At 30.8% G+C, this 13,500-nt stretch overlaps 1 protein-coding gene across 3 annotated transcripts in view; it reads left to right on the top strand.

The window, feature by feature from the left end:
• The window catches only part of LOC121129190 (probable 4-coumarate--CoA ligase 1), a 292,268-nt gene that overhangs the window by 86,316 nt on the left and 192,452 nt on the right, over window positions 1-13,500 (top strand). For all 3 annotated transcript variants that reach the window (XM_040724873.2, XM_071893293.1, XM_040724874.2), the window contains one exon: window positions 546-719. In XM_040724873.2, coding sequence (XP_040580807.1) covers window positions 546-719 — 174 coding nt within the window. The remainder of the gene's footprint in view (window positions 1-545; window positions 720-13,500) is intronic.

The raw sequence follows: 13,500 nt of genomic DNA, 5'->3' as shown, positions 1-13,500 counted from the left end.
AAAATCGATTTAAACAAATAAAATAATTTTATAAAATATTTTATGTAAAACAAAAAATAAAGACATCTAAATTTTAAGAATTTTTCTTGCTGCAGGGTGGTATGTACCTTTGCTCACTTTTTTAAAAGGAGATTATACGGTTTAGCGAATAAAAAAGAATAAGAGAGAATAAGACAAATGATTTTTCTTAATAAAATGAAAGATGATTGAACGACAAACCTGTATATTTTTTCTATTTTTAACCAAATAATTTTCTTTAAAAAAAATGTTCTAATATACATTGGAACATGCAGCGAGAATAATTCTTTATTTTTTCTTTAGTAGCAAAAGTGTTCAGAAATAAATTTTACTTGTTAATCTCCGGGAAACGCCGGTGTAAACCTACTCTAGGAAATAGTTAAGCACTACTTATGGAGATAATTATAACTTATTTATGATAGAAACGTCCTTGACTGCTTTTGGATTGACGGACCACATTTTTTTCACAATTATAATTGATTCCCCTTATTTGTCTTCATTTTAATTGGTATTTATTTGCATTTCAGAGATTTACTCAACGATGATGGTAAAAAAGTACCACAGAAAGTTATTTTTGATTGGGCAAAGGATGTGATTTACATGCCATTTACTTCAACAAGCTCTGGTGCAAAAGGTATTTTACACACCAACAAATCTCTCATGTCGCAATTTTATTCGCCGGATGGTGCTGCAAATCATTGGTAAATATATGTACATATTTTTTTCTTATTCTGTTCAGGACACATTGTCATCAGTTCTATGTAAATTATGGAATCATTGTAACATTATACCAAAATGAAATGCACAATTTCCTAACTTTTGTTTGGTATTTTTTTTCCTATTTTAGCCACAAGATTGTACAACTGTTTTTGGATTTGTAAAAAAAAAAAAACTAATATAAAGCAAACAAGGCTCATGTCTGATTAAATAATTAATTGAAGAGTGTGTATATTATTTTCTATAATCTTAAAGAGTTGTATTAAATGTGTCGGACACATTGTTTAAATTTCATTTTCCTTGGAATGATTGATATTATATATTTATAACAGAAAAAGTGATTTTTTACTTTAAAATATATAACTTTTGATTTAACTCAAAATATTCTTTGAAGCAACATTGAAATGATTACATATTTATTTGAATGGAGCAGAAATGTCAGTACTCAATTTTGTTGATAACATGTACTCATTAGTAGTTACGAACTCTATTAATATTCTTTTAAATGTTTCATACTTCTTTTATTGAAATATTTCTTATTCTGATTATTTTTTAGATGGAGGTTTCTTAAAGGAATAAAAAAATATTAATCTTAATCTGAAGCCTCTCATTTATCATCTTTAAGGAATAACAGAAATAGTTACAATAATGATTTGATTAACTTATACAAAAATGTCTCTCTTCCGTCAGATTAAAATTAAGTTTACTACACTCATCCGAAATAATTTAGCATAGGAGATTGAGACAATTGCCAGATTAATGTTACTTTGAAAATTTAATATAGTAAGACTAAGATGTCACATGTTTCTATTCTTAGTTACAAAGAGTATGACAGGGCCTTTATTAAGCTACTCATCCTTTTAAATGATAAAAGGATATCAAACTACTTCATTTTATTTATTCCTAAACTTTATATTAGTTTAAGTAAAAAGTTCTGAGCGTTTTTCGCTAGATGTCTAAAGTAAGCTATATCTCACTATTAATACATTGTATTAAAAACTTTAAGTATACTTAAAGGTTGAGCGTACATTTAAAAAAAAGTTCATTTACGATTCTGTCTTTGGTAAAGTCAGTTATGTGCTACAACGTTCCAAAATAAAAGTAAACAAATCCATACATTCTTCAGTATCACTACGACGAGAGTGAAAAGGCGGAGCAGGATGGCAATTTTTCCCCTTCTGTTTATTGACCTAATACAGTATTAAAGGCATTAGCAAAGCGGTGGTTCCAAAAATTCCGTTTTGGTAATATGGACGTCGAAGATGAGGCACGCTCTGGTAGACCCATCATCGAAAATGTCGATAAAATAATAGAAATCGTCGAGCTGGGCCGGCATGTGAGTACTTATTCCATTGCCAGCGATTATTATCTTTTCAAGCATATGGAGAAAAAAATTGATGGTACAAACAAGAGAGGTTTGTGAAAATGAGCTGGTCAAGTTTTTTTTTCCTAATAGGGACGAAGACTTCTTCAATCGCAGAATTATGAAATTGCCTTCAAAATGGACAAAAGATATCCAACAAAACGACACATTTTGAGATTTGATGTGAAACAATGGACTGCCCACAGAGAGAGCTAATGTGCCCCACATCTTTAAAACCATGTTACCAGCCAGTATTATACACTTGGGATCATTGGAAGCAACGGCACTGGTATTACACCCATCTTCTTTGAAAGAAGGAGAGGGTGGGTGCTGACAGGTACTCTGAACTCCTGTCTGACTAAGTGAAATTTGAGGTCAACAGTGCTCATTTCCTGTTTCAACAAGACTCAGCCACCTACCACAAGACCCAAAACTTGCAGAAAGAAGAAAGGGTGCAATTTTGGGACCCCCAGACTTGACCCTAACTGAATCACATGGCCTACTTCTTTAAGGGGGAGTTATAAATGAAAGTCTCCGCCAATTCACACAACAGCAACGACTCCTTGAAGGCTTTTATAATCAAGTTTCGGAACAAAATCTACCCTGCGAACATGGTCAAGGCCTGCGCATCCTTAAGACATCGTATCGAGCCAATGATTGGCGAAAAGGGGAAACAGATTAAATGATTTTTTTTTGTATTATGACAACTTGAAAATAAAATTTCAAACCTCTACTTGCTTCTCTTATTGATTCGAATGCAGTTAAAGGTAGTCTGGATTTAACTGAACGACTCTGTACACATATACCTTTATATATCAAAAATTAAAATCCCCAAATATTGTATAAATTTATCATTTCAATGTTTAATTACTTTAACTTTTCTATTATCTAAACGAAACCTTTTATTAATTTTTTAAAATCCCTGAAAAAAGTTATAAATTTATTTACAACAATACTCTGTTTATTGCTTTTAATAAACTACTAAAGTGTACTCAAGACTTTTTTAATGGTTATTCTTATTTATTTTATAGTTTATATGTAGATATGTGACTATTACAGCTGGAATAAAAACACATTAACAAAATATTGAAATTATTAAAATAATTTGTCGTACAAATTTCTGCCAACTTTTTAATTATGAAGATATAAAAGAGAGAAAGATTAATGTAATTATAATTGTGGAGAAGCAATTTACTAGGTTTAATTATTATGAGTGCATATATATGTATTTTTATTTTTTTCTGCTAATGATAATTCAAAAAATTCCATTGTGATTTATTTTGAATTATGTATTAGCTTACTGTATGTATATACTGTACAAGCAGAAAATAAATAATATTAATAGCATTACGATTATATGTTTGTAAAACATTGTATTTAAAAAAAAATAATGTGATTTATTAGCAATCATAATTATAAATTGTCAACCCATTTTTTTCAAATAAATAGGGCAAACACTTTTCATAAATTGTATCTTTTGTAGACTTATATATACCAGAGTATATCAGATCCTGGTACGAAATTTTACAAAGTACCCGTACGGTCACAGCCAAGCTCAAAGGCAAATAAGTTTTTGTCAATCCAACCCATGGGAACCCACAAGGGAGTGTTCTATCGCCGGTCGTTTGGAATATGATTATGGATAGTCTACATAATAAATTTAAAAAAAGAGTAATCAAGGTTGTTGGCTAGGCTGACCACATCCTCCTTTTAATTAGTGGAAAACATCCCACTACCCTTGTCAATGCAATGCAAAGGGCAATCAATACTGTTATTGAATGGAGAAAAGAAAATGGTTTTACCTTTAACCCATCAAAATCAAGCGCTATAGTCTTAAAAAGTTGGATCAAAATACTTACCACAAAGGACTCACCTGGACAGAGTATTTAAAATAAAACCCTTCAAGTATTCTCGGATATGGAATATGGTCGAGACAATCATAAGAAAAAAATGGGGATTGCCCTCAAACCAAGTTCTCTGACTGTATGAAGCTATGATCAGACCTATCATGTCCTATGGGTGTCTAGTATGGGGACATGCAATCACTACACAGAAAAGTGCAAGGAAAATATTAAACACAATTCAAAGGAAAACACTCTTGGGAATGACTTCTACATTTAAATCGACACCAACCACAGGAATGGAAGCAATTTTGGGTGTTGCTCCTCTGGACTTAAAAATGAAGGAAAATGCAACAAAATCAAGATGGAGAACAAATAATGTCTGACGTCATACCTCGGAATGGATCAACCAAGTGACTACATAAAAAGTAATGGCATTTGGATAGATAAGAGTCAGATTTAGAATCCTAACGCGATCATCTATACGGACGGGTCTAAAGACGAGGACGGAAACACTAAGGCTGGATAGGCCATCATGAAAGGTTCTGCATCAGTTTGTCATTCATTGCTTTCACTAAATAAAGAGGCTTCTGTGTTTCAAGCAGATATTTTTGCCATAACACAGGCTATAGAAGCTCTTCTGAAGTACGAAAAAACACTGAACAATGTAATAATCAGATCAGACTCTCAATCAGCAACTATGGCAATCTTTATCCTCTTACTACTAGTTAAGACGTTTTAAAATGCAAAGAAATCGTCATCAAAGGAATGTGTGAGAAAAATATAAATCTAGAAGGGTGCAAAGGACATTAGGACATTACAGGAAATGAATTTGCAGACCATCTTGCGAAGAGGGGTACTGAGAGTCAAAACCAGTTTACTATTGGGACGCCTCCATATCACTTAAAGAAGGTAATTCATGACTTCTTCTATCAATATTGGTGTGCCCGATATAAAGAAGATCAAAGTATGAAACATACACATACTATGCTTAATGAGCTGAAGTCGAAGTGTATCAAGCTCGGAAAAGAAAAATTGAGACTCATTGTACAAGCCTACATTGGACATGACCCTTTTTTAGCCCACCTAAAGGAAGTGGAAAGACATAAGCTCAACGTACAATGTATGTATGGAAGAATGGCAAAGTGCAGACTATCTCATCAATAGATGCCCCGCCCTATCTTATGAGAGATATAAAGCAATGAATGAGGAAAACAAAGACTTTCGTATTTAAAAATTTATGAAAAATAAAAAATATTATTAATCTAAACTATGTTTTAGAATCTGCTGTAGTAGCACAAATACCCCGTTGGGTGGTCGTGTTCGTTGCCTTATATTTGTAAAAATTTATTTTATGTATGTATGGCAAACAGTAATAAATATTTAACTAACTAAGTATATGTATTTGTTTAAAATCAACAGTTTGCCTCCTTTGATGTTTCAATACTTAAAAAACACAAAATAATATTTGTGATGTACTCTTCATTGCATATCTTAACCTTAACTTTGAAAAAATAAAGAAATCAAATTCATAAGGTAATTACGTCATTTTTACTATTATTATACTATTTTCTTATCTAATAACAGATTAAGTCCATTATCAGATACATTCATTTTTTTTTCTTCATATTCTTTTGTTTAAAAGTAATAAAAAAAAGTAAAACCATTGAAAATCCAAATAGTAACCAAGTATGATTCAGACCAACAAACTAGATATATCATTGCATTACCTTTTTTCAGCAATATTTGGATGACTTAAAAAAAGGTTTTGGCCATATTCAAATAGGAAAAAGTTACTTCAAATGATTTGGAGTATTTTTGGTCTAGTTTCCCCATTCAGAAACAACATATTGTGCACTCTCTATATCTATTTTATTTTATGTATTTTGGCACACTTAATATAGGGGGATTCTACGAAGTCGACATTATATATTTTGACAGAGAACAATCTTCAAAATAAATGAAACATTGGACCAACTGCAAAAGTTCCTGATCTAAAAGTAAGAATAGATGGATTTCATATTTCATGATTGGTCACAATAAAGAGATGAAAGGTAACGCTGCACGATGCCAATTTACGCATTAATGACAAATCTCTATTGCTCCATATGTTTAGTCTCTTTATGCTGTAAAAAAAACACCAAAATTGCTTTTATATGTTTCATACTATATATACTAAAATAGAATATACTATTTATTAGAGTTTTATAAATTTTAAAGCAACGATAGACAACAGAGAAAATGAAGTTAAGATGTACCTATGTCCTTTTTTTGTTTCAGAAATACATCTATTAACCATGACAGGGAGATAAAAAAAAGTTACCCTCAATACACGTGGTATAGCGATTAAATTATCTCTAATTACATTTTAAAATATTTTTTTTTATAGAATGATTAGAAATACTCCATTTTTTTCCCACCTACAAATTAAAATTCATGCATTAAAAATATATGTATGTTAATTCAAAATTTTGTTTACAAGTATCAAGTATCAAAGGAAAACTAATTTACTTTTATTTATTTAAGAAATACATTTTCGTAATAAAATTAAATATATTTTTACGAATCAAATCTTAATTTTAATTAACTACTCTATTCTGAAAAATACATACCTACTCAATCAATTAAATACATATTGCATTTATATACATATATATGTTAATACGGTGAAATTTGGATATTATTAAAGTTATTACTTTTATTATTATTTAGTTCATGAGATGAGTGTTTTTTATGTTTTTGCTATTACAATTATGTATATAAGGCCATGCATCACCAAACTGTGAAATTATGGAGCCAAGTTTGTATTATTATTTTTTGTGAATTTATGTGGTGTTTTTATGTGGATAATTTATATAAATGATGTAGAGCGTGCAACAACATAATTTTCATTTTATCATGCTGGCTATCGGACTGCAAAAGTAGTAGTAGGATGGGCGTGGTTGGACTCCATAAACGAAATTCTAAAGTTGTGTACGAAGTCGTTATCATACTTTGGAGTAGTTTGAAACTTGTGTCTGCCTTAGAAAATATATATTACCAAAAAATGGTTTGACAGAATATTTCAGAATTTACCTTTTCAATTTTTGTTACTGCAATTAATGAAAATTATTTAATTGCTTCAATTTCTTTTATACAAGAAAAACATATTTTTTCTCTTTAGTTTTCATAATTTTAAGGGTTTAAAATTGGAGACTTTGGTGTTATGTGAAAATTCTAAATTGATGAGATTTGTCAAAATAGAGTAATTGGAACCGGATTTATTAATGAAAAATCATCATTATTAAGACGTTTGTTGAATCGACAATAAGGAATTAATATTACTTCTCCAAACATCAACCACTCCATTGTGTTCATAGTATGAGCTAGTGATGGGACAATTAATCAGAATTGGGTATTTTTCCTCAAATCAGAATTGAGAAAAAAATATTTACTTTGCGATTATGATGTATTTATTTAACTATTAATTACTTTCCTATGTAATGAAAAAAATTATATATGTCCGTCACGATATAAAAAAGACCATGTGAATTTGTTAGTTGAGACTTTTATAATTATTGTAATACAATCATTTATGATAAAAATGCTCGAAAACTGAGAAGAAACAAATTGAACATAAACTTAACGTGAAAATAAGTGTTCTTAACACATGCAGTCTACGCAAATATTACAGTTTTGTAAAGAAATTTCGGAATGCTTGCGTTTGCAAAATTTGTATTTGGAAAGTTTCCGGAGAGATTATTCTCCCTGGGAAAATTCACTTTGGAAAAAGCTCAATTTGTATTTTTTTAACTATTATTTAAAATATTAAAGAATTGGAATTGCCTTGGGATTTTTTTATTATTTTGAATTGTACCATCACTAGTATGAACACTACACGGTCGAGACTTGGTCCGAGACGGATTTTCCCGACTTTTTGTGTAACCAAACTCCTTTAAATGGCAAAATTGGTTTTTTCCACAAAAAACAATGGGTCTCAGACCGGTCTAGGATTTTCAAACCAAAACCCAACACTAAGGAACCCATCTTTGTATGACGTCATTCTCTAAATTGAAATAGTTATTGGAGTTGTTATAGGCAGGAACTCTCCCCTCCCCCCCTCCTTTAGTCGAATAAGAATCTATAGCCTTACATCTACTACATTTATATTGTATTTAAACATATATTTTTATTATCTGTAGCATAGCCCATAAAGTTTCTTTTTTTCCCTACATTTTTCCTTCATTGTGTGGAAGAAAATGATCTTAAAAATAGTAAATTGCAATTTCTCTTAATGTATATCCATTATAGAATGGAACAATCAATGAGCTTTCTCCTTCATTCTCCTGGTATATGGTTTACAAATTGCACTCAACTGATCTTTATATATGGGCTATAAATTTAAAATAACAAAATAAATGTAACGACTTTTAACTTCAAATATTTACACTAAATACACAATTGACCTCATAATAATAGCCGCTTGAAAACTTATAGCCTATGGTCCATAAAATAAAATAAATTCTAATTTTAATTTGTACTTTTTGGAATGCAAAAAAAAAAAAAAAAAAAAAAGGCATTAGCCATATCCCTATTTCAGTATTTGTGTCCCATGATGTAATTATATGTATTTATGGTGACATTTTAACTTTATTTTCATGTAATATACCAATATTGTACATATATAAACCACGATAAAACTTATTTAACAATAATAAAGACCAACAACAACAAATCCACTCACCCACCCTCCATCCTCTCACAAACACATTTTCATACAAAAAAAAAATACAATCTTCATAAATTATATACGTATTTACATATATAGGAGGATATAATGTTCAAATATGCATTGAATCTATGTATAGGATACACTAATAAGGAATAAAATAGCAAAACTGAACACATACATTAGTTGTAATAACAAAAATAGCCAGACTGACTAAATAAATCATATATTTTTTAAAAATTATACTTTAATTGGAGTTGCACTGATTAATATTGTGCATCCAACGCTCCATGTTTACAAATTTTTCTTTATGCTGAATCATGCATTACGTTGATGCTTTCAACAATTTTCTTAGATATCTTGAAATCCTTGTTCTTAGTGTTTATGTTTCTATATTTTCTTCAATGAAACTCATATTTAAATCGCAAAGATTTGTGATAAACCAAGAGTCCTCGTTTACTAAATTAGCTAATGTTTTTTTTGACGTTATCTTCGAAAAAAAAAAAAAAAAAAAAGAAGGTTTCCTTAGCCAATTATTGAATTTATTTTATTAATTTTTTTGTATTCCAGTAGAGTCTTGTACAGGTACAAATCTGACCAAGGAGCAAAACAAGCAGATTGGGTTGTGCTCCACCATCCACAATAAATCTAAGCACCAAAAACTACAAAATTCTTGAGTTTTGATTGCTGATAACTGGTTGCTACACTTCCATTTAGAGAAATTTGCTCTTTAAGTAGACAAATTGTTATTGAATAGATAATTTTAGACATCCATCCGGATTGATGCATTGCTCCTGTTGTGTAAAGCTCTTCTTTTTGCGATCTCTTCACCAGTGAGAGCAACTTTATATAGTCGTGTCATTTCCTTATTATAATCATATCTACAATATGGGGTCACTGTTTGTAATGAATCTAAGACACATGTTTTGTAAGATATAAGTATTTTTTGGCATCTGGATTGTATTTTTCTACGTCAACTTTTGAAAATTTTCTACGCTCCTCAAAACAGAGAAATTCCAATTCTTTTGGAGCCTTTTAAATAAGGAGACTTCAGGTGAGTTTGATGGCTCAATTTGAAGAAATGGAAAAACATTATAGAAAATTATCTCTCCAAAATGATGACGACATGCGGACCACAAGATTGCACGGTCAAGTTTAATTTGAGTATAAATACAAGCAGTTGTAATATGTCTAGTATTCGACGTTGTTGTATCGAATCATAGAATTACTTCCAATTGCTTGCACTGCCATTAGTTTAAGAATTCAAGAGCATGTTGTTTAATTATATCTATCGCCTGATGACCTTCCACTTCTTGAGATATATTTTACTAGACCAAGTAATTTGATTTCACTGGCGTTTTCAATTAATACTCTGTTAATCTTTCTATTTCTGTTTTTTAGCTGTTAGGCGTCCCAGTGTTGTGTTGCCATTCCAATTTTCCATAATTTATTTGGCAATAGCATTTGTTGTTGGATCTCTTAGCCTTGTCTGCCGTTGAGTACGATTTAGCAATGCAAGAGGTATCACCTCCGGATTCCTCAATCACTACTTTCGTGAGTGCAGCCTGATGAGCAGGACTGATATTTAAAAGAGTCGCAACAGAGACTACCGATGGCCTTTTTAAAATTTTGCGAGGAATTAATGCAGGTGTACCGGTATAGGTTAATCTGTGGTGACAACGTTTCTTTTGTTTGGTGAATTTCCTCGATCCTATGCGAGCTCTCAGTAGACTCAGAGTCGCTTCCAGAAAAACTTACAGGCATTGTAAGATTCTTTGAGTGAGAAAAATGATACTATTTTAATATTGATGCTTCAGATCGACGACGAGCTTCTTTTTTTACGCTCCATAGCTGCTTTCTTTCTGTCTGTAGCACCAATTGATGCCAACCGATCTGATTTTTATAGATGCCAAAAATGCTTTTTTTCTCTTCATTAATCAACTTTTCCATAGAATCACTAACCCATAAACAAAATTTTTCGACAAGTTGAATTTTTTCAGACTCGAGCTTTGTTAATTCATTTTGATTTCCCCTACAAGACGCTAGAATTTGACGTAATTAGCTGTTTTTGCTGAGAAGATCAAGTACCAATTTACAGCATTGATGATCCGAAAGGATAGGATTATTCGCCTTCTTTTAGAATATTTTCAGCTGAATGAGGATTACGGATTTCCACTTAATTGGCTGCGTTTGCTTACTTTGCCCAACTTCTTCTTGGACGTGCCACATCAGGCATCTAAGTACCTGCCCACAAGTTGGGAGACGGACTCCAGTTAATATAACATCCTCCATTGTTAAGCCATTACCAAGACACAATATAACACTTGTTGATCTAGTTTTGTTAGTCCCTACGGGCACAATTTCAAAAAAGGGCATCAACGGGAATTGAAATCAACGTGTTAATACAAGAAAATACAAATATTTCTTATAAAATATTATATTTGATACCAAGCAATTTAATGTGAGGGAAAAGTGAGATATGTAATTTTTACTATACTGCATCTTAGTTCAAAAACTTCTAGGGCTCGAGAGCCACCCGGTACCACCTCTGATTGTGCTGATTTTTTGCACATATGATTTTTTCACTAAGTCACCCATTAGGAGAATAGACAAGAAAATCAAAGAACATAAGGGTGTTTGCATAAAATAATTAATATTTTATAAACATTTGTATCCAAAGTTAATGTTTTTAGTATAAGAATAACAAATTATATCTTGTTGAAATCCCAAACTAATGTTTTTAAGGTTTTTTAAAATAAGGTTTTTATTTCACAATGTCTTATAATCATACAAGTATTTTTAACATTTTAATTGGTAGTTATGAGTGTGAAATGGATGGAATAGTTTAAAAAAATAATACAATATTGAAATGACGTAATTGTTCAACTATGCAGGGCTGTAGTTTTAAAAATGCGATGTGTTAATGACGAAAGTAATGCACCTAAGACAGATTAGAAGATCAAACTAGAATTTGACATTCGTAAGAATACTGATTCTTTTCATTCAACTATAACAGTGGAGCCTCTAAATGAAAATCAGATGTGTTAACCGAAGTACGACATAAACATCAACAAGATTTAACCCTAAAGAAAACGATGAATCTTCCTCTGAAGATAAGAGATAATAAATATAAAAATAGAAAAACCTCCCAAAAAGCCAGTATTGTAGTTCACTTGAATGTAGAAATCCCGAAAAATTTCCTTAGATATATCTAGGGTCAACATACAACCGTTTAGGTCAGGATCTAATACAAAAAGACCTCTTTCTGAAACACGGTTAGAAACTGATAGCGATGGTCAACCTAAAAAAAAACACGTAATGTCTTTGAACATATTGTCTGACTCAAGATCTTGCTTCTGTTTATCTGGTTGATACTTATCCCTCTTTAAATTCAACAATGAACTCCAAACCCAATAACGAAGTGTATCATTATTGATTAAAAATTGCTTAATGCAAAACTTTTATATTGACGTGCAGATGGAAATCTTATCATAAGCAAATTTAAAATTTTGACATGTCTAAGATGTTATAGGCATGCATGGGTCTACTTATGATGACCCTTAATTTATTAATACAGTTATTTTACCCTGCAAAACACACAGACTAACAATTATGCTCCCCCAACCAACCAACTGCAAGCATCTCCTCTATCATAACTTCCTTTGACTTTTCTGACGCTGTAACACCACGAAAACAGAATTCCAACCTCCTAAATCAGCTTGAAATCTACAGTAAAATCATTGATTGATATCATCGAAGCATCAAATGTAATTTCAAAAATAGAAGTTACCTGATTACTGAAGTTCAACATATACTTGAACGCATAAAAGGAGTATGTCGACAAGTTGGGACCAGACGTGGTGGAGAACGGCTAAGAAGGATTGAAATGAAAATGTAACCGAATAGGAAAGACAATATAAACTAAAACAATTATACTGAGAGGCTGAACATTTCAATAAAGTTAAGCTCAAAGTGAATACGATTGGATGACCTGTCTAAATCAAGATTACTATGCAATATCTGTAAAAATAAGAACAATAGAAATATGTCAATTTCAACAAAAACAGCAGATATGATCTTTGTAAGAAATAAGTTCATTTTACTCTCATATTTACTTTTCCTTTGATTATCCATTATTAAACATATGTGGAAGATGTAGTTTTTGAAATGCCAACTTCTGTTAAAATTTAAAGTTTTAAAAAGATCCAAATCTTACAATATTATTGAGGAAACAGATATCATAGGAAAATACAAAGATTTTGGAGACATAATTCAAAGTCATTTGTAATTATATTAAATAAAAAAAGGCCATAAACAATCAGGCAAAACTAGATAAGGCACTCGGACATTCTGGTTTAACCCTTAAATTATAAGGAATATGTGAATTACTTAGCTCCCATTTTAAGTTTGTGTGCGATGGGAACATTGTTTTACTTCAAAAAAATATTAAGGATCAAAATATCTATTTAAATGCATAACTTTTAATTTGTAGGTGACAAAAATTTAAATTTAAAATTCTAAAAATATCATAACTAATCTACTATGTTATGATAAATACTATCGAACTGAAAAAAACAAACAAAAACAGGGTCTTTCATTATGATTTGATCTTTTTTATTCTGATATTTTTGAAGAAAAAATTAAGTACCCAACGAATATTTTATCTAAATTCGGTATGTTCCACATAGGGACACCATATATTTAAGGGTTAAGAATCTGTGTCCACTTACAACGGAGAACTCTTTCTATAAAACTATTTTTCCTTGCAAATAAAATACAGTTTTAAAGGAAAAAGTGCACAGTTTTCAATACGGTTTTGTCAAAATGAAATAATGGACAACATCACTTTTACA

Source organism: Lepeophtheirus salmonis, chromosome 14, assembly GCF_016086655.4.
Source record: "Lepeophtheirus salmonis chromosome 14, UVic_Lsal_1.4, whole genome shotgun sequence".
Classification (NCBI taxonomy): Eukaryota; Metazoa; Arthropoda; class Copepoda; order Siphonostomatoida; family Caligidae; genus Lepeophtheirus; species Lepeophtheirus salmonis.
Note: the sequence above shows the minus strand (reverse complement) of the source record. Positions and strands in the feature narration are given on the sequence as shown.